This window comes from Actinia tenebrosa, unplaced genomic scaffold (assembly GCF_029948245.1).
Source record: "Actinia tenebrosa isolate PJP-AT-01 unplaced genomic scaffold, QUT_ActTen_1.0 PGA_scaffold0__85_contigs__length_37466705, whole genome shotgun sequence".
In the NCBI taxonomy this organism is placed as follows: Eukaryota; Metazoa; Cnidaria; class Anthozoa; order Actiniaria; family Actiniidae; genus Actinia; species Actinia tenebrosa.
Genome location: NW_028292569.1, coordinates 2,633,654 through 2,655,506, shown reverse-complemented (window position 1 = coordinate 2,655,506; position 21,853 = coordinate 2,633,654). Strand labels below are relative to the sequence as shown.

The 21,853-nt window shown below is 34.9% G+C and overlaps 3 protein-coding genes and 1 long non-coding RNA gene across 8 annotated transcripts in view; 1 reads left to right on the top strand and 3 right to left on the bottom strand.

Annotated features, from left to right (window-relative positions):
* The window catches only part of LOC148913232 (uncharacterized), a 131,615-nt gene that overhangs the window by 18,456 nt on the left and 91,306 nt on the right, over window positions 1–21,853 (bottom strand). Inside the window, exon 5 of the mRNA XM_089026011.1 lies at window positions 2,171–2,292. Within this exon, the coding sequence (XP_088882137.1) occupies window positions 2,171–2,292 (122 nt within the window). The remainder of the gene's footprint in view (window positions 1–2,170; window positions 2,293–21,853) is intronic.
* Window positions 6,825–12,785, bottom strand: LOC148913236 (uncharacterized). Its single transcript, XM_089026174.1, has 3 exons — window positions 12,726–12,785; window positions 7,037–7,420; window positions 6,825–6,886 (listed from the first exon to the last, which is right to left on the bottom strand). The coding sequence occupies exons 1-3, from the start codon at window positions 12,775–12,777 to the stop codon at window positions 6,840–6,842; spliced, it is 483 nt and encodes a 160-aa protein (XP_088882300.1). The 5' UTR covers window positions 12,778–12,785; the 3' UTR covers window positions 6,825–6,839.
* On the bottom strand, window positions 8,988–9,741 carry LOC148913237 (uncharacterized). Its single transcript, XR_016119392.1, has 2 exons — window positions 9,637–9,741; window positions 8,988–9,541 (listed from the first exon to the last, which is right to left on the bottom strand). It is a non-coding gene; the product is annotated as an uncharacterized LOC148913237 (long non-coding RNA).
* Window positions 12,833–21,656, top strand: LOC116290539 (uncharacterized). 5 transcript variants are annotated; one of them, XM_089026170.1, is made up of 9 exons: window positions 12,833–12,979; window positions 14,743–14,836; window positions 15,104–15,505; window positions 16,499–16,676; window positions 17,671–17,810; window positions 18,035–18,100; window positions 18,513–18,559; window positions 18,645–18,796; window positions 19,094–21,656. In XM_089026170.1, exons 3-9 carry the CDS (start codon window positions 15,365–15,367, stop codon window positions 19,294–19,296), a joined length of 927 nt encoding a protein of 308 aa, XP_088882296.1. In that variant the 5' UTR covers window positions 12,833–12,979; window positions 14,743–14,836; window positions 15,104–15,364; the 3' UTR covers window positions 19,297–21,656. The 5 variants fall into 5 exon arrangements, with proteins under 5 accessions (XP_088882296.1, XP_088882295.1, XP_088882299.1 ...); XM_089026169.1 differs by lacking the exons at window positions 12,833–12,979; window positions 14,743–14,836 and having other exon boundaries at window positions 14,971–15,505; XM_089026173.1 differs by lacking the exons at window positions 12,833–12,979; window positions 14,743–14,836 and having other exon boundaries at window positions 14,977–15,505; window positions 16,567–16,676.

Sequence of the window (21,853 nt, the reverse complement as noted above, 5' to 3'; positions counted from 1 at the left end):
TTCTATTTGCATTTTCTTACCACAACACCATAAACCCTTGGGCTTAGGTATGTTAACTTTGGATCTTAGGCAAATTATACAGAAGTCATTGGTGAACTTTTTACATTCATGCATCGTATATATATCGTACATTTTTATAAACACTTATCTTTGATTCCCAACACAGCAGCAGTAAGGACTTATCGCGCGGCTTATTCCCGCTGCCGGCGCCTTCCTTAAACCGCCTGTAAAACCCGTAAATCTTTGACATTGACCGCGAGTCCCCCTTACTGCTGCTCTCCGAATACGGATACGTGTGAACGGTCGTATCCGCAAATTTTCAAATACGCTGACGTAACACGATTTTGCGCATGCTCAATCAGAAAACTATCCGTCAAAGGGACTAGGCACTAGGGTGCATCAGGGCGGATCATGAAATTTACGGACAGTGTGGACAGTGAAAACGATTCGAAAACGATGCGAATACGCTGCGTGTGGACGCGAACATTTTCGTATCCGCAAAAAAAAAAAAAAAAAAAAAAAAAAATTTGCGGATACGTGTGGACGGGGCTTAAAACAATCAAACACTCCGAGGACAGCAAAACCAAAACAGTCGGTAATATGACTTATGACAAAAGTGGTGCAAAAATTGTTCATGAGCTATTCTGGATAGGATATTTTGCTATATTCGTAGTCTACCGTGTTATTGTTATTGAGCGTCAACTCAGTCAAATCTCAGTTGATGAACAGGCGGAATATAATTTCTAGATAAACGGAGGTTATTCTTATTTAAGAGAGGCATACTCTTCCACTTCTCCTCTAATAACTTAATGATCCTTTGTGGTTACTTTTTCTTTTATTTCTCTCTCTCTCTCTTTTGGCTCAAGCTATTAAAAGCTTTGCAGTTTTATGCAAAACAAGTTCACTCACGAGAGTGAAAGTTTGAATATTAATCATCATTGCACTAAAGCCGTTTGTATTAATCAAAAGTGCACAAAATAAACAACGGTTTATATTGAAAATAACGCCGACTGTCGAGTCCTAGGCAGGGTGAAAATTCTTTTTCTGGTTGGAAGAAGCGGAGTTTGTTTTGAAAGGTAACTTATCTTAGACAAAACGCCCAAAACGCCAGCCAACGCATTAGCACTTTTAATCCCGCTTTGAATCCCGCGAGTCCATTATCCATAATGCACCCGATATAGTTATATACTATATACTTGGTGGGATCAGAATTTCTGCATATCGCTGTGTGTATATATATATATAATGATCATTAAATAAGCGCAACGAACTTGTATCTTCATGCCGCCACAGAAACAAAGCATTATTACGCAACAGCTAAACTACATCCACTAATTAATTATGTACACTTTTTCTATATAAATGATAGTAACGAATATTCTTATCATTAAATCCCCTGAAGAGTGAAGCAATTCACGAAACAGGCTTGTCGGGAAAAATGTTGTCTTGACTTTTTCTTCTCAAACAAATATATATATATTCGCTACGCTCACTCGTGAGAGATCTTTTCCACGCTCGAAGATAAAAGTTCGTATCTCCGCGCGCCCATGAGTAATATCCTCTATATATATATTTTTTCAGATCAGCCAACACTACGTAGACTGGTCAAGTATCCGGCATAGCTATTACTGAACCATGGGCAAGAAAACAAGACGTCATCTTTTCCTAAGACGTGTGAAGTGATATTATCGTTGGTGAGGCATTCCGCTGAGGTACACCGACTTGGCGAACCTAACTTCAAAGGGTTTAAAAAAAGATAATAGAATATTCAACACTTTTGACGGTAATGTGTCTAAGGCAAATGTGTCTAAGGAAAAACGTTCATTAGCGTAAATATAATTTAAATCTTCATTGTATTCAGATGCACTTGACGGTATTGCATGACTCAAACTCGATCTATCTTCATCACTCGCGAACCAAATATCTAAATGACTGGAAACTTTCTCATGTCCCTAATATCATGCATTGATTTCTAAAACGTATTCTACAAATGTCTTGATACTATGTATAGTTCCGATATTGGTTTTTAGATGACGTAACGTGGAAAAAATGACAATTGTTTATATACGTTATCCTGTATAAAGTTGCTCAGGAAGAAAAGAGATAATATATATTACTGTATTATACCAGGACATGTATTCAGTATCAAGTAGTGTCAGTCAGTACTTACTTTGTGCCGATACAAAAAAGCACTTATGATTACCAAGACGAGAACCAACGCTAGTAGTGCTACCAGAGCTGCAATGATGGTAGGTAGGTTATAATCATTAGAGTTCGCTGGGCCCTTTGGGTCTGAAATAAGTAAGAAAGAAAATATTGAATCTATTTAAATTCATTATATCTAAATGAGAGGGGGGCACGAGAAGGATTATAAATAAATAGCAAGTCCACTTCACCATAGCATGTTCGGGATTGTTAGAATGTCTTGCTCAGCAAGAAAAGAGATATGAGCCGACACATTCAGGCTATGCTGTTTAACTGACTTTTATATTTGTGTGTGCTTATCGATAACTGTTATGCGATACTATTATTCGTCTTACCCTCTAGTGTATGAATCTCCGTTTCTGTAACTAAATTAACAAAAACAAAACATAATCATTTCAGAAATTTAGTTTAAAAACTTCAAGTAATTAATACTGTCTTATGTCCTTCAGACAACGAGTTTTCATTATTATACATATAATAAGTTGTCTGAGAATAGTGGCAAGAGAAAGTGGTTCGTACTTGTCGAAAACACTCACAAGAGAAATGGTACTTACTTGTTGACAGCAAGTTTTTTGGTTAATAAAGTTTTCTATGACATTACATATATAGTTGAAATCGTGTGTATTTTAAGAATATGTCGTTTCACGATGAGACAACACTTTTTTGAAATCAACAACAACATTTGTTTTTTTGGCGATGGGAAATTGTACGTCGGATTCCGTACGTGCTATTGACAAGCCATGTGACTAATAAAAATGAAATGGTTAAGCTAGGGAATCTGGTAGTAACCCATGCATGACGCAAATAGCGTAAATAAATAAAATAATTAATTAATTAATGGTTAATTTAACAGTTGCATTTCAACAGATTGGCTCTACATCCAAGTAAACACTGAATCATACGACAGAGAGCCTGGCGGGCCTCGAACCAGGGTCGCATTGGTGGAAAGGGAGCGCAGCGCAATTAAATGGGAGAGGTCAGTTTTGAGGATGATAAAAAAAGCGACAAACCAGAAGAAACCATAAATAACCCAGCCCACATATGATCACCCATGACCATATAGTCGTGCGAAGCACTCCATTCGCCTGTGATCAATATCGGCCTACAACTGAAATGAGTTTATTGATTACCGTTCGTGGGCGTTGTTCTAGCGATTACCGGAGAAGGTAAACGGTCAGTTGTTTTCCTCGGTTCTTCAGAAGTAACTTATAGAAATATAGAATGATAAATGAAAATATAAATAAAACAACATTGATACTAATTACCTATTAGTTAGTATCTCGTATTATTAAATAAACAAAAAAAAAGTTTTCTGTTTTAGACACTCATAAACATGACATAATCAACCAGTATGTTTAGAGAACGCAAGGTATGCTTAGGAAACCAAGGTCGGTCGGCGTAGAAAGAAAAGAAAGATTAATAAAGAATTAGCAAAACAAGTTCAAAGAAACAAGAAGGAAGGAATATCGATGGATGGGGGGATTGACAGATTCACGAGATGACTGATTGACGGAATTAGTTCATGGATATTGACGGAATTAATTGAATGGATGGATGGATGGATGGATGGATGGATGTATGGATGGATGGATGGATTGACGGAATTAGTTCATGGATATTGACGGAATTAATTGAATGGATGGATGGATGGATGGATGGATGTATGGATGGATGGATGGATTGACGGAATTAGTTCATGGATATTGACGGAATTAATTGAATGGATGGATGGATGGATGGATGGATGGATGGATGGATGGATGGATGGATGGATGGATGGATGGATGGATGGATGAATGGATGGATGGATGAATGGGATGTTTGAGTTCACCGCCACTAGCCAATTTAAAAAACTATTAGGGTCCCATAAATCCCCAGCAAAGCGAATATTGACGTTTAACAAACACTGCACACGAATAACAATACACTTCAGACGAAGATAAACATTGTTCCACAGAGACTACCGTAATACTTCTTCTGGACTAATTATCTTCGTAAGACTAAGTTCTGCCCAAACCACTGGCCTATTGTGATAAAACGGCGATAAATAACGAGGTGTGCATTTTGCATCAACATTTTCCTGTATACAGTCTATGACACCTATGCTTGAAAGCTTTGTCATAGGTAATTTTTTCAAGTTCTTATTTTTACCATCAAAGAGTCTAGAGCTAGACTAAATCATGCTTTCAAAATCTGGTAATTTTAAACCTCATTTTCATACGTACCTATTAGTGTACTATATTTGATTTTTGGTTTCCGCCCATTCCATGGGCCATATATACTTCACTATTTCTCTTTTGACTATCCTCTTAAAATTATCACTTGCTTCTGTTTTCGAATACATGTAGTAAAGTTTAGATAAACTTAGATATTTTAACACCTGAATCTCTCCTATAAGTGTTAAGGTTCTTAATTTCCAAATAGCAAGAGTGGAATTGTATTTCGTCAAAATTACTGTCAAAATTATTTTAATAAAGGTAGTTCTTATTGTGCGAAAGATACATTCTCAATATTTTAACACCTGTTTCATGAAAATTTACCCATTTTAATTGTTTATGCTCCTGCGGGGTTTTGATTATAGTCCTGTTTTGGGGTCCTATCCATCCAATTTCTGATTTTTCCAAATTTATTTTAAGAGATGAGGAGGTAGACAACACATTAAGGATAACACTAGTTAAAGCAAGATTCTTCAAAAAGAAAGTGATGTCATCTGCAAATGATATTATTTTGACAACCATTTCGAATTCCTGTAAACTAAAACGTTTAATATCCAGATTGGTAGGGCACTTGCGCCCGGCTAGAAGATATAGAGACATTAATAAAGTTAAACAATCTGTAGCTGTGCCATTATTCGATATATATACAACTAACTTTGTGTATTGCACAAAAGCAATCGCATCCATTGTATAAATTGATCCTCAATAAATCTGATTGGCTCATCAATACTTCTGTTTTTGAACTGCATATTATAGTGTCCACATTTATTAGATTAATGGGTCGCCAGTTTTTTTTTTAACCTGACGTCCTTTTCTGCTTTTCAATGACCGTAATAACAACCGCCTGCCTCTGGGAAGTTCGACAAAGGGTTCCTTTGTCATAGCTTTCATTCAAGCATAATACTAGACATGCTTCAAAAAGCAATTATAACACACCATATGCTAGGACCAATTATGGCCAGTTTGCTTTTACATATACGGCGCCAAAATTATGGGAAGAAATCCCTTTAATTATTAAAATTATCAATTCATTCAAAGTTTTCAAAAGTTCATTAGAATCACATCTGTTGAGTACCCAATAGTTGTATATAACTAAGATTTCAAAATATATACATTCATATAGGTATTAAAAATACTTGTGCTAGTTTTGCACCACAATATTGCCATGATATAATTTATAATTTCTGTATGTAGTGATGGTTTACTCGAAAAATTATACTACTTAAACCATCACTGCACACTCACTGTAGTAACTGTTTATATTTAATATTTATTTATATATATTTTGTATAGACTAGAATAACTTGTAAATATAAGCAATTATGATTTGCTATATTTATTTCTATTCTTAATGTGTAAATAAATTGAATTGAATTCTACGAGTAAAGATCCCAACTTTTTCCAAAAAGCTATATAGAACTCCTTAGTGAGCCCATCGTTACCTACTGATGTTGAATTCCCAAGTTTTCGAAAGGCTTCATAGTCTTCTCCTATTGTAAAACATCGGCACACTTATTTGATGCACTACTACTTGATGCCCATTTGCATCTATGTGGCACCTAAGCATTTAGTTTCATTGACTCTTTTAATGAGATACCATTAACGGGCAAATACGCCCTTTGCAGTTAACGGTCACGTGTCTGTACTGGACAGCAAAATTTTTGTTTTTATATTAAATTGGTGATTCTTTTTAACTACTTGTAAAGAACTGAATAAAAACATGTGTATCCAGTGTGTTACGAAATGTAGTTTTATTACGAAACAGGTTGTAGAAAGTTTGTTTGCAGTCCAGTAAATTTCACCCATGGGAATCAAAATTTTCATTCATTTGCTCTCAGTGAATTAATCAACACGTGATTGCTTAGCTGCAAAGGGTCTATATTAATGTTAGAGTTATTTTATTCGCCGTTAACCAGCGAGTTAATTGTTCAAGGTCAGCTCTTAATACAGAGTTCAAATCTATTATTTGAGAGCCTGAAACCGTGAAATAGTAACATATGGAATTCCACAAGATATAGGTAATAAATCTGAGGAAACATTTTAAAAACAAGCAAAAAACAAAACAAACAAAAAAACAAAAAAAAACAAAACAAAAACAAAAAAACAAAAAAAAAAAGAAAAAGAAAAAAAGAAAGAAAGAAGGGGAGAAAAACTTGAGTACCTATAATGTTACGTCACCCATCCAGTCACTTACCCTCCGCATTCGAGCTTAACTCAACATTTTTAATATGGAAGTTTTTCCCACTCGGCCACGGTTTTAATAAATTACAATAATAATGTAATGGCTTTGGAAACAATGCACCACATACACCAGACTTTTTAAGCATCGGATTTTCAACGATTCCGTGCGTGGCAGAGTACAAGGTTTTTACGGTAAAATAACGCTAGCTATCATTACTGTAGCGTAAATCTTTCTTTTCATGCTGTGAACAAACCTTGGATTACCTCTGGGAACACTAGTTTTCCTAAATGCATAAACAAAGTTGTGATTACTTATAGAGGTTGGATAAACTCCAGATAGAATGACATTTTCTGACTCGTTTGTAATGACATTCAGCTTAGAAGAACGATACTTAGAAGAAAAACACTTTAAAGCTATGAATGCTAAAACTCACCAATATTTCCATCTTTCTGTTCTCTTTCTTTTACAGTCAGTAAAACTGTGTAAGGCAAGACTCTGGTTACATCGTCACTGATGCTTGCGATGTACACGTTTGTATCGTTGACAGTGACGTTCTTTAGGGTGAACCAAGCGCGACCATTCTTGAGATCACCGTCAAAGGACAGCCGTTTCTTAAGATCTGGCTCCAGATATGAGTTGATGTTCACCTTGTTGCTCGTTATGTCTACATTTATAAACTGAGGATCAGCTTTGTTGCCGTCTTTTATTCCCCATGTTGCAGATAGAATAGTTGAATTGCTTACGGTATTCCATCTAAACTGTGCACTCTCACCAACATAGCGATTAAGATTGGAAGGTCCACTAATTTGACACAGTACTGCAAACAATCAATGATAAAAAACGAGTTTGTTTGAATCCTTTTGCTAGTTTTCCGCCGGCCGCTTTAACTTGAAAGCATAGCAGGCACGCTTGAAAACGTCAAAACGAGGCTATCACTGCATACAGTGGAGTTCTCCATGATAGATAAGTAAAAGTGAGACAGTACTGAGGGAGATATTCAATCGAATCAAACCGCCCTTTGGCGAGCTCGTGGATACTAGTTGCACTTTTCGAGATTGGGTTCCCTGTGCCCTTCTTATGCTTGTTGACATTCGAAGGATGAAAATTATTTCGCTCGATTTCATATTTTCAATGCTCAATTTAGCTGGTAAGACGACTTTCAGGGTCACGGGCACTTACGATCGATTCGTTCGTTGAAGTTTTCACATGAAACTATTTATTTACACGGTGAACTAAGCGAATATACGGAAATACATTTAGAAATTCTATTCAATTTGTCTTCATTCAAGTCTGTAAATTACTGAATATTTTTTTGAATGTATATACCCCTTCCGAGAAACTTTGTCACCCGTGAAGCGAAAAGCGTATAAACTAGTGGCGCGGGGAGTCATGGGATAGTTTATATTTGACCACGTGCACACCAACACATGGGTCAAAGCAATCATGCCGCGAGCATTAAGTGACGATTTGCGGATGAGAAGCGTACTGCTATATGGCTTAAACCACAGTAAAGGTGACATTGCTGTTCGCCTTGGCATGTCTTCAAGGTCCGTGTTACGCTTCGCCCGACGATATTACGAGAGACGAAATGTTTGTGCTGACAAACCAGGAAGACCTGCTGGTTCGTGTTCGCTATCGCAACAAGAACAAGCCGTTTTGATGCAAGAATTGTTAGGACACCCAGAAAAAAACTCTATCTGAGCTCTGTAGACACGTTGAAGGAGTATGTGGTGCCAGGCTTCCTGTTTCTACTTTACACGACTATTTTAGAAGAAATGGCATCACACGCAAAATGGTAATATTAAGCGTTAAATGCATTCTTGTAAGCCGATGAGAAATCTGTAATCATGAATGTTAATTGTATTCGAAAATTGCTGCAATTTTTCATTCAACACATTTCACTTTCGGTGTTTATAGCTCAAAAGAATTCCTTATCAAAGATGCGAAGAAGATCGAATAAACTATTGGTCTGTGGTATCACAATTCAATCCTGCGATGTTTGTGTTCCTTGACGAGAGTGGATTTGTAAGTTCTCTTTTCAGAAACTCATTTTATTATACCTTTTTAACTGATCTCCGCACTGGGGTTATAACAAATGTTTCTGCATTACAGGATAAACGAATTTCGAGACGCTTTGGATACAGTTTTCGAGGCTATCGAGCTCAAACACAAAGATGGTATGGCAATTGGGGTCCCAGGATTACTGCTATCCCTGTCATCTGCACGGAAGGAATAATAGACTTGAGTATCCGCCGCGGGAATACCAATGAAGAGAAATTTCTTGAATTTGTGAATGAAAACCTTATTCCTAATCTACAGCCGTTTGATGGGATTAATCCTCGCTCTGTCGTCGTAATGGGTGAGCACTCACGTCACATCAGATGTTGTTAGTATTTTATTGCAACACACTAAATTAATGAAGAGAAATTGCATTATATTTTTACAGATAATGCTAAAATTCACCGCTGTCGTCGTGTAGTTCAAGCTATAAATGCTAGTGGCGCTCTTGTGGTATTCTTGCCATCTTACAGTCCTGACTTCAATCCATGTGAGAACGTTTTCTCTCAAGCAAAGAGTTGGATTCGAGGAAATGATGTTGTGTGGCAAGTGTGTCGTGATGATCCAGAGGAAATGGTGTTTGAAGCCTTCATGCAAATCTCTGATGCAGACATTAGAAACTATCTAAGATTTACAGATTACTTGTAAAGCCCTCCGTGTACTTATTTGCAAATGACAAATAAGCATGTAAATGATACTCAGTAACAAACAAAACAACCATAAAACATTTTACATTATTGTCAAATAATAATTAAAGTTTCTTGAGATCTTCTAACATCTTCTTCTTCTGTTCCTCAAACTCATCATTGGTAAGTACATTGGCATCTTTAAGGTTCTTCAACTCAACAAGCTGTTGAAGAATCATCCCTCGAGCTTTAATCTACAGAGCAAACAGATTTCCACTGCTTAATTTTTTAACCATGTTATGTGTCAAATAACTTTCTTTCTAAACGCAATTTCAAGAGGACTTCACACCTTTGTTTCATTTGATTCATTGGCAGAATCCACTTGTGTTCTGGCCGATTGAAGTGAGGTAAAACTACTAGTTGAAGTCGTGGTCACAATGGGAGTCATATTAGATGTAGAAGGAACTGCACCTGTAGACTCTAGTTGAAAAAAAGCAGCATTCGGAGGTACGGTGTCGTCGCGGTGACTCCCATTTACCTATAAAAACCATTATCACAATCGTCAATGTTTTGCTTAGGTTCGAAAAGCAGTAAAAACCCAAACCATTGTTGATCCCGTGTAGAGGATTATATCTCCGCTTTTTGCAGCGACTTTTATTGCAGTTTTAATAAGGAAGAAACCCCCAAATTTCCAAAATTACCAGAGTCGTTTACATGCGCGATTGAAAGATCGCTGCAAACTACCATACATTTTATTGTGTAGTGGATAAGAAAACCTAACTTTTTATCTTACATTATGAAAACTGCTCTACAATTTATCGATCCAGTCTAACTTACCAACATTCTAGCCCAACACTTCAGTTTAAAATCGCTAAGAACTGAGCCATGTGTTTCACGTAGCCTCGACAAATAGTTATTGAAAAGGCCCTTGTCTTCTTCGACGGAATCATTTTCTACAAATTTAAAGACAAACATTAAATTCAGAATACACCGACTGATACTGAATACTGTAAACATAGCAATGGAACATTTTATTAAAACCCGTAACATAGGTCAGATCATAACGAACTTGTTAGAAAAGAAGTGGCATTTTATAATTTATTCGTTTTTATCGGGTTCCCTTCAAATATTCACGTGCGCCATGCACAAACGATTCTAAAATTTAAAACCTTACTAACAAAATTATCACAGTCCAATTTTAAACTTTACAAAAGAAAAAATACAGACAGACAGCTAGCATAAATGTATTTATCCATTTTGAATTGTATCACGTTTTAGTGCTCAGTAACTTACTCTTCTTCTTGTTTTTTGACGCCTTGAAATCAAGACACATGACTTCGTCCTCGTCCACAGTCTCTCGTTTCTTTGGCAAACTTGTTTTTTCGAAATGCGTATGTGGCTTCAACCAAAATGTGACATAGTTTAGGCTTTCAGTTAAATAGGCCTCTCTTAGGTGTTCCTCTGTACAAATGGTCAGTTTTCTTCCTCTCGTGCCATAATAACCAAGGTCAAAGCTGCTGATGTCCTTTGCTGGGCTTATTTCTTCAGCGTGTTTTTTCACTAAATAGCTTTTAAACTCTTGGACATTTTTGAATATTGGTACTTCTTTCAAAGAGAACATGGAACATTGATTTTTGTTCTCGTGCTTATACACTTTAAGCATTACGTTAATGCGTACTGCGTCGGCCATAATGGCTCTTTTAAAAATCCCGCGTCAAAACAAACTCCAAGTTTCCCGTGCCAAGAAAGCTTCTGCGTCATGCATGGTTTATTTGAACGCATTTCCCATGAACCTCCGCGCCACTAGTTCATACGCTTTACGCTTCACGGGTGACAAAGTTTCTCGGAAGGGGTGTATTCGTCAAATGTCTAAGGATTCTAAGAAGCGCTTTGCTATCCTAAACAAAGTTAGAAGACTTTGAATCCATGAAAGTTATTATTAGCTGGGATTTTTAATAAAAAATCGGGTATCTAGACACTTCGTTTTTTTAAATGAATACCGCCGTGACTCTGACATGTCTCTATGGATAATAAAGTCTTGAAGAGCTTGAAATATTTCTCTCTCGTTTTGAATTCTAATGAAAAGAGCTTTTCTTTCGACGAAGTGTCTAGATACCGGCACCCGGAAACCAATTTCAAAATACTAGATACTCAGGAGTTATGCGTGTTAATTTTGGCGCCTGATGATTTTGGCGGAGTTTCTTCTGTAAAGTTATCAAATTCAATGACGCTGAAGTTAGCCGGACATTCAGCCGGACATTCGCAGAGGTCAAGTTAGATATTAATAAGTGCTACCAAAATTCTCCTGATTTATATATTGATTTTAAAATACTCCATTTCGGTGAGGAATCCAACATGCTTTCTTTCTAAAAAAATCTAATAGCATAATTTTTAATGGTTTTGGCTCCGCATTATAGCAGCCCGCGACACTTTAGCATCTCACTCGAATAACTATTTAAATTTTAATAACTTCTGTACGATTCAACCGAATTCCTAGAAAATCATGCAAAGGACTATCACTACACCACTTAGCCCAGTGCAAAGGTTTTTAGAATTTTTTTGAGATTTTTTCTTATGTTTTTGATGCCCTCAATTCAAAAGGTTTTTCACTTAACGCCGAATTCAAACTTGAATAACTCTTCGCCGGATGTTCCATTTTCACTTGTTTTTCCTTCACTACACGCTACAGCGAAAAAAGACCCCAGTGCAAGATGTTGGCAGGCTATAAACATGTCGAAAATGCTCGAAAAAAGACTCCGAACTTGGTTCGTTCAGCAAATGACATCCGACACTTCAACTCACGCGAAGTCCACTTCAGACACGCTCGCCTAATTCCAAGTTTTATAACTTCTCTACGGTTCAACTTTTAGCATCTCACTCGAATAACAACTATTTAAATTTTAATAACTTCTGTACGATTCAACCGAGAATTCAATCAGGAGAATTTTGGTAGCACTTATTAATATCTAACTTGACCTCTGCGAATGTCCGGCTGAATGTCCGGCTAACTTCAGCGTCATTCAAATTCAATACAAGATTTAAAAAAAAATAAATCACTTGCAACGGCCTAGCACGGACGTATATTGTATATGGAGGCTATATGAGTCTCTATATTTTAGTATATACTGATGAAACTTATCAATTGGTTACTCCCTTCGAACAAAGTGCTTTAGTCATATTTACAGCGCTGAAATAATCGTGATTCGCGACGCTACAACAGGACAACTCAAGAGGTGAAACATAGGAAATTTTGCGATATATGTTCAAACTGACGTAGGGAATTAGCAAATAAAATGGCAAAGGTTGAGCATCAAAGTACTTGCGATGGCAAGTCCAATAGTCATTATATACTCACCCGGACGATCTTAATTCACAACAAATAGATTACCATGAAAACTAGAATATTTGTGTTCCTCGATTACTTTACTAGTTCCTTACCTGGTCTGAAAAGAAACAGTACAAAACAAAACGCTAGTTCTCTCGCAGCCATATTGATGAGCACTGGGGGCAAACAAAGCAAGTCGTCACAAGAGTAGCCTGCGTCACATGCCGATGTGACGCAGGCTATCACAAGAGATGTACGGGGACGATTCATATTTTCTACTAAAATCCGTGATTTGGTGGTGAACACTGCACTTTATCTGTCTAATTTTATCGGATATGAAGTCGAGGAACGTGTATTCATCGAATACGTAAGTTTTTTGTTTGAATAGTGTGATATTACAGTCGGAAAACTCGATTATGCATTCTGTTTCTAGTCGATATTTTGTAAATATATTACATGAATAAATATTCACGGTGATATTCGACCGCGGAGGAAATTAAGCAGTGTTCCAATGGAAGCAGGTCGTAAGCAACATTTTGACAGATCTATTAAAATCTTGCCAATCAGTTTCTAAAATTAGACTGTCAATAACAAGCCACATGCTGCGCCCCTACGGTGGCCGAGAGGGGTCATCCAAAGTCGAAATGCCAAATTGCCCAAATCGAAAATCGATACACGCTGAAGACAAAGTAAGTCCTTCTCTAGTCTATTATCGCTTCAGCCAATTTGACTTGGAGCACTTTCGCTTAAGGACGGTGCCTACTATTGTCCACGCGCACACGTACTGCGCATCTACGTTCGAGGAATTTCAAAATTTATTACTCGAACTGCACGAAACAAAACGTTTATTTTCAATAAAAGTTAAAGCAGAAAACGATCTTAAGTAGCCCAGGCTTGTTAAAGAGATAATTTGCTAAGGTTTAAGTATTATTGACAAAGAATCATAAGGTTTTTGGGCAAGTTTCAGTGAAAAAATGACAGACTCATAGTTCTAAAAAACCAAATCCTTTCAATAATAAAGCTTTTTATCGTTTGTTTAGATTTAATCCTATAAAACTTGAATAAAAACAAACAAGAAATACATATGAAATTGAAAATTTACCATTTATTAATATCTAGATGTGTAATTATAGTTTTGAAAATCTTTTTTTGGTCGCTAAACACCTTCATCATGAAATTCTTTTACTTTGGAGTTCTCAATCTAAAAAATCATCTTATTACGTACCAAATATTTCAGAAATTCCTTTCTGCTGTTAAGTAAAAAGTCAATAGTAACTTCACTTCAAACCCAAATAGTCTGTCACGCCGTTTTTTATGCTGTGTAACGCTTGTCACGCATTCGGCATAAGATTTATCCCTAATAATGTTCTTTAAAAATTCGTATCTCTTAAAAACGCCTGGATACCCCTATTTTTTCTTCGTTTAAATGATAGAGTAAATGCTAAATTAGCCTCGTGAAATGAAATTTATAAAAAATAATTGGTTTTGAAAAGAATATTGACACAATCTTTATGTACCTACTGATCGAAAATAGGGAGCACGAAGCTAAAAAATTATATATATTATAGCCAACTAATAAAGTAATGGTAGAATTGGGTATATTTTAGTAAAGAAACAAAGTGTCAGTCATTTAGGACGATTTAAATTAGAAATTTCTCAAAATCTTTTGAAAAAAAATTTTTTTCCTGGTGTTAGTAAAATCATGACGTCATCACTTTTTAACGATTTTTAAGCCTTATTATTTCTTTTAAATGCACGGTGACCCCTACTTTTCTAACGAGAATTTGACAACCCTTTGATAGGTTAAAATAATTCACATAGTTATTAAAAAAAATAATTGATTCTCAATTAGTAGGCACGTCCTTAAGCCAATTTGACTTGGAGCACTTTCGCTTACGCCAATTTGACTTGGAGCACTTTCGCTTATCGGCCGAGAAGGGTCATTGGAAAACTTTACCAGGCGTTCCTAGTATCACCACAGGTAACCCACAAAACTGTTATACTTCGAAAGAGAAAAACAAGATGGCGGACGAAGATAGGAGTCAAAAACGATTTGAATGCAGCTTATTATGCATATATTGCACGAATTTTGGTAGCTTTTTTACTTAATAATGAAATTGCATTTTACAGAAATAAAGAATTTCGTAGAAAATCTTGTACATCAAAATAAGCCCGTGGAAATTATAAGAAGATATATAAAGAAAAAATTCGACATCGATTGGTCGTAAGTAGCCTTTACTTCATTAATTACTAAGCTTAATTATAATCTTACATTTTTGTTATTATCTAAGCTAAGATTTCCAGATTTACGCCCCATTCATATTATTATGATTTGTTACTTGTACACTTTTAGCATTTAAGCTTATTAGACTTTTATTGTTTTAATTAAGGGTATATAATTTCCCTTAAAAACTTTAAGCTTAAGCTTAAGCCTATATATTAAGACTTAATTAAGTTGAGCTTAAGGTTGAAAAATAATCTGCCTGCCTAGGAAAAGTACACTTCAAAGATTTCAGAAGAAGCATGGTGTTCATCGTCATGACCAAAATCTTCTTCCTAAGGATGTTATGTCTGCCATATTGGTAGGTAATATTATGTAGAAGGTCAGCAGGAACAGCACACTTGAAAGAGGGATTAGGATTGATGATGTCATAGACTAGAAATATGGTTAAAAACAGCTTACCCAATTGCTACAAAAAATTGCACTTCATTTGTCTAAAAGTAGGAAAAGGGACTTTCATAGACGCAATAGATGCTCCTTTGTAGGCCTTGTCTTAGTTTATTTTTTCTTCTCATTTTTAAAATTATAGAAAGAAGTAAATGGGAGTGCCCAATAGCTTGGTTACAGAATGATGTGGACCAGACTAAGGAGGCATGGTATTCTTGCAAAAAGGTGACTAATTAAGCCCTACAACAAATGATTATTCAGTGCCTACTGCTGTATGTAAGCATACTGTATGTTTGTAATCTGTTCCTCTCTGCTTTATATGTATATTCTACTAGTCAATCAAAATCTACCCTCTAGTCCATCATAATTTATTTTTTAGCTAACTCTTTTTATGGTAATAATAACTATTAATGCCTCACATGACCTGTCAAACAACTGTTTCTTGGTAATTGGTTGTCAGGTCATTGACAGTTAATGGTCAGCAAGCATCAAAATACGAAAGAAAATAATGAAGAGAAATAGATTAGAACTCCAAAACAAGGAATTTGGCTTTCAGTTGATCTCTCTTCAGGAAGTCGGTATACAGGTTATTTGGCGGGGAGCTAATAGTTACTATTTCCTTTTCAATGGTATACAACACACTGTAATAAAGAGGGGTATGAATTAGACATGTATAAATTAAAAAGGGTTATATAAATTCAATAAGATATTTTATTATTTTCTATTTATCAATGTAGGGATCAATTAAGTTGCTGCTTGCATGCAAGTTCTTGGGTACAGAACCAAACACCAATTCAGAGAAGAAAGCATTACCCAAACTACTTTTCCAAGGTATTATACTAAGCAGTTATACTTATGAAACAGTTGATGAAATATATAAGTTGTACACCATGTGAATGAGGTAAAAAACTGACGTTTCGGACGTTTAAGTCCTTCATCGGAAAAAAGTGAGAAAAGAGAGGAAAGACAAAGGACTAACATCCGAAACGTCAGTATTTTTACCTCATTCATATGGTGTACAACTTATATATTTCATCAACTGTTTCATTAGACACACCAACGTGGCCTGCACTAGTATTTTTACTTAGTAGTTTCTACCAGTTATACTTATGTGTGAAAATGAGATCACAGCTAATGTAATCATAACTAATAAATTATGATGACTTCATTCTTCTATGGCACTGAGCTTGATGGGTTTGTATTCTTGTCTTTTTAAAGGGACCAAATGAAACTTGGCATATAGATGGTAATGATAAACTGGCTAATTGGGGTTTTTATACACACAGGGCTATAGATGGTTACAGCAGAAAAGTGTTATGGCTAAAAGTTTTTGTCACAAACAAAGATCCTTGGCTGACTGCAAAGTACTTCATGGAAGCTGTAATAAACAATCAAGGTAATCAATCAAGATTGAGTTGGCAGGTGTTGCCACAAGGCTCCCAAATGGCTAAATGCATGTCCACCAGCAAGGTCTTTTTTTTTTTTTTTCTATTTTTTTTTTTTTTTTTAATTTCATTTACAAACATTTTAATTACAAACATTTTAATTGAAATTTACAAGCTTTTTTTTTTTTTTTATTTATATATATATATATATTTATTTACAACTTAAAGAGTAGCACACTAAGTGTGCTACACGAGATTTTTCTACAACATGATTTATATTTTATGATTTACATCTTTTTGCATCTTGTGATGAAAAGCTTACATCATTTTAACATGATTACTAGTATAAATATATTGATATTAGATTACAGCACACACAACAACAAGCACAAAAATATATATATATAAATATAAATACACGAACCAACATAAGATTTGCCAGTTATTTGATTATATCTAGTGCGAGACATATTTCCCCCCATTTCTTTTTGTGTTTGAAAATAACGTTATTCTCCTTGGCTACCTTATACTCAATTCTTTCATTTTGTCTCAAAACATTTTGTATAAACTTTAAATTAGGAGTTTTCTGGCTCTCTCTTGCTTTATATAAACACATTTTGTATGTTAATATGATATAGTTGATTATGGTATCATCTACACCTAAAATAATATTGGATTTATTACATTCTGGTAAGTGAATATCAAAATCAAAGAGCCAGTTCCTTAATTCAAAATAAAAATTCATTGATTCAATGCATTCTACAAAGAAAACCAGCAAGGTTTATTACTTAAATTTTTCAAACCCCAAAGCACTTATTGCTGGTTTTCATTGCCGCAATGCATCTTGGTTGAATGTAGCAAAAGACTTGTCATTGATCTCTTTTGCTAAATCAACCATCATGGTCACCAATATTTTTGTTATTTTATTCTCTTAGGAATGTTTGAAAAACCCCTTTTAAATGTTTTAATATTGCTTAGTCTGATTATTTAGATTTTTTTCTGAAGGTTGCCCCACAAGGGTTAGATGTGATCCTGGAACAGAAAATGGTATCATTGCTAGATGCCAGATGTTCTTGCGAAGGCATGGGCATGACCCCTTAGCAGGTAGAAACAGCTATTATGAAGGTTCTTCTATTGTTAATCAGGTAAATTGTCATCAGATTTTGAAAATCACTTCTTGTATTAATGGACTCTTATCCAGTCATTGATTCATGTATGTTGCTAAACTAATCCCTATCAATGTATGTAAGTTAATTAATTACTATGTTTATTTTAAAAAAATTATGCTATTCTATTAATATTATTTTAATAATATTATTATTAATATATTATTATTATCATTTTAATATTTAAAAATATTACTTTATAGCCAATTGAATCTTTCTGGAGACATTTTAGAGAAGAAGGCTTCCAGTTTTGGATAGATAAGTTCAAGGTAAAAAGAATATGAGCGTCAGTCAAACCAGATGAGATTATAATAAATTCATTGGCATCTCTATCTATACTCAGTGTGATGTAATCCTTTGTTATTAATGCGCCAACCAGAAATGAATTGGCCACTAAGACAAATGAACCAGACAAAACCCTTTGTACTGATCTTGGTTGACATATTATAATCACAATGCTTTTGTTTGTAAACACTGAGAAGTGCTAATGATGCGATGTGTTTTTCCCCATTTGGAAATATTCTTATTACCAAGTAGTGAAAATAGATTTTCTTTCTTGAACTGCATTATGTAGTACATGGAGAGTGTACACAGCAGAGCAGGTAGGGAATTACTACCATAGTCACTTTAGAAAATAAAAATTTCCGTTTGTCATAATTCTATTTTTGTTTCCATTATTAGAGCCTACAACAAAGTGGTAAATGGGACCCAGGAAATACTGTCCATAAGTAAGTGCTGTATCTCCATTTCATTTATGAAGAAGTGCTAAAAGCCATGATCAAATAATTGAAGCAAAAAACATTTTCATTCAAGGTTATGTCTCTTGTATGTTTATACACCATTGCTGCAGTTGGAAGTAAATGAAATAAAGGAAGACTGGAACTCACACAGAATAAGATTTCAGAGGGGTGAAGACAGACCATGTAGAGTGCCCAATGATTTATATGAGTTCCCAACTTTGAAAGGTATTACACAGTCTTAATTCAGACTATAACTTAGATTAATTTAAATATAAGTATTTTCATTACAAATATTTTTGGCATAATCCATAAAAAACAATATTGAATGTTCTAAATAGTTTATTATCATTTCTAACACAAGCACAAATTGTGTGTTATCTGCAAGTTTTTAAAAAAACTAAAAGGCTGCACCAAAATTAATTATACATTTTGCAGCTGATTACACCACGGAACTCCTGAAACTGATGCCTTAATTGTTATTGAGGCAACCAATTAATGTGTATCGCCCTTTCTTAAAAATAGGTGCAAAAGAAATGAAAAAGAATGTATTAGCTTCTGATGCTGTTAACATTCGGGAAAAGTACAACTTTAACCAACAACTGGTTTACCTCCCTAAATCATTTAAAGATGAGGCAGATCTATATGTTAACTCAACAGGAAGGATCATAGACATAACAACTGCCTCCAAAGCCTATGATGAACTAGTTACTCTTTTTAGTTCCTAAATGTCGTTTCACTCTATTTGTATTACTTTACAACTATTATTTGTTGAGGTGCGACCCTCAAAGTTTGATGTCTTGTTTGCTGACTAACATTTTAATGGCCGTCAATCAGAGTTAGAATTAAGAAAAGAACTCCACAGGGAGATTTTAGACTGGAACAAAAATTTTAGATGATTAGAGGAAGAAAATCCTTGATTTCGTCTTACATCTCCCTCAAGATATAATTTTTTCAATTTTAGTTCTTTGACTGACAGCCGTTGAAATGCTAGTCGGCAAACAAGACATCAAACTCCGAGGGTTGCATTTCAACAATAATGTTTATATATATTCAATATCAATTAATACACCTTTTCGTAAATGACATCATTATTCTTGGATTGAGGCACCATGGCTATAGTTTCTAAACATAATGTAGTATTTTTAAATGATAGTGGAGGAAAAGATGGATAAATATATGGAATGTGAAATGAAGCAAGATACTGAGAAAATAAACTAAACTTCTCTTTTCCAATGTTGCACTATCCCATCCCCATAGCATTAGGGTAACTATGGTGCAGAACACAACAAAACCTCCCCATAGTGATAAAACACAGCTATCTTGTCTGAATGAAGCACAAAAAGCTGCCAACTCTCATGGTGGCGTAGTTACAACTGCTATGGAGGTCAAAGATAGTGCAAAGCCTCTATTGGAAATGACGGTATGTCATGTACACAACTTCAAGCCATAAACTTCTAACATTACTATTATTCTCTAGACAGTATAACTTTAACTTAATTTAATTTATCATATGTAATTTATGATGTTATTATCAAGTGCGAGACAGTCCTATGAAATTTTAATGTCTCCAAATTGTACTATTTACACACATTTTTAAGTGCTTGGCAAAATAAGAAAATTTTCATTTGCCGTTCCTTGTTAGCACTTTTGGTTTGAGAGATACTTAAGCTTCAAGTGTGTGCTAATTAGGAGGTTGATGATGTCATATTCTCAACTCAAAGTTAAATTGCTTCAATATAGATATCAGTATGTTTCTAAGTGTATTAATGTGATAAATGATTCCAACTTTGCAGTATGCTTGTATTTAGAACAAACTGAAGTTGCTATGACAACTAACTTGTGCCCAGGCCCCAAACAACATTTTTGGCATTGTGATGATTGTCCTGTTGATTTTTAACTTATGCAAAAAATGTTTGGCTACATATTTTTCTATGACAATAACAGATATTTTAACTTTGTCTTATTCAATAACATTTAATATTAGGGGAAAACTCTCAAAAGCTTGAATTTAAGGTAGGGGTGGCCTGGAACCAAGGCTGTTGCTATGACAACTAATCTATATAGTTTGTTTTGAAGAACAGCTAAAATACTTTACTACCAAGTTTGACTGATCTTGGTTAAAAACGGGATACAGTGAGATACAGCTTATCGTATTCCTTGGTCTTGTCAAGTATCAATCGAGACTATGATGTCATCAACAAAATGGCCACGAATTTTTATAACTCCAATATCTTTGTTAGAATAAAAATATTTAAAAAAGGAAAGCAACATATTGCTTCACTATCAAAATAATGTCTTTCGGTCCAGACAAAAAAACAGCAAGTTAAAAATTTCATCAGTCTAGCACTTAAAATTTAACATCAAAATAAATTTCAGGTGATGAGCTTATATTATATTTACCAAACATCAATTTTTGATAAAGATTCTAAGTCAGGCAAAAGCTCCATAAATGTGGCTCTCTGTTTGGCAGGTTTGAAGCATTGTGCCATGAGATCTTTGCATTCTTGAGGAATGCGTGGAAAGGTGGGATATTCCTCTTTTTCTATGGCTTTTTTTACTTCAACAAATGTTTTCCCTGTCCAAGCTGGTTGCCTTGAATATACTTCACCTGTTATAACTCCAAAAGAATACACATCAACAGCAGTTGTAGCTTTCTCGCCATGAAGCTGCTCTAAATGCTGGTACCCAAGTGTACCAGCATTAGATCCTGCCGTATTTGTGACCGCTAAGTCTTTAAGTTTGCTTACACCAAAGTCACAAATGATAGGTTTCCTAGAACCATCTTCAACCTGGAAAAGACATATATTTTGTATATATATTGTATTTGATCCCTAACAGAAAGACATGTATATGGTGTGATTTCATGTTGTTTGCATAATGTTTTGAGAGCAATCAGTATCATGGATAGAAATTATAATTATTGACACCAGCGATTTACAGGTCGCAGGATTTTGCATCCTGGAAGAAAATAAATTAAATGGGAACCCAAGCAATATTTCATATAATAGTTAATGGTAAGATAATTTACATTAATTATGTAATAGATCTTTTCTAATAAATATTGAATTGTAGTTTTTGAAAGAAACAGGGTTTTTTTTTAGTTGCCCCAGGACTCAAGAGTTTTAATTGGGACTCTATTGTTTTGAGTTGAGAGTCCAGTGGACCCCAAAATAAATGGAATGAAGTAAATAAACCATGATTGAGATTAATATTTATAATTAAGTACTTACAATGATGTTTGCAGGTTTAAGGTCTTGATGAATTACCTCTTTTTCGTGCAAG

What these genes read in the sequence shown, in the direction of transcription:
- LOC148913236 (XM_089026174.1), bottom strand. Translation starts at nt 12,777, where the DNA reads ATGGCTGCGAGAGAACTAGCGTTTTGTTTTGTACTGTTTCTTTTCAGA. An exon ending in ACTGTTTCTTTTCAGACCAG is followed by an intron (nt 7,421 to 12,725) that starts GTAAGGAACTAG and finishes GATTGTTTGCAG; the next exon opens with TACTGTGTCAAATTAGTGGA. An exon ending in ACAGAAAGATGGAAATATTG is followed by an intron (nt 6,887 to 7,036) that starts GTGAGTTTTAGC and finishes TTATGCATTTAG; the next exon opens with GAAAACTAGTGTTCCCAGAG.
- LOC116290539 (XM_089026170.1), top strand. Translation starts at nt 15,365, where the DNA reads ATGCTCCTTTGTAGGCCTTGTCTTAGTTTATTTTTTCTTCTCATTTTT. An exon ending in AGCTGTAATAAACAATCAAG is followed by an intron (nt 16,677 to 17,670) that starts GTAATCAATCAA and finishes TTTTTTCTGAAG; the next exon opens with GTTGCCCCACAAGGGTTAGA. An exon ending in CCAGGAAATACTGTCCATAA is followed by an intron (nt 18,560 to 18,644) that starts GTAAGTGCTGTA and finishes TTTTCATTCAAG; the next exon opens with GTTATGTCTCTTGTATGTTT.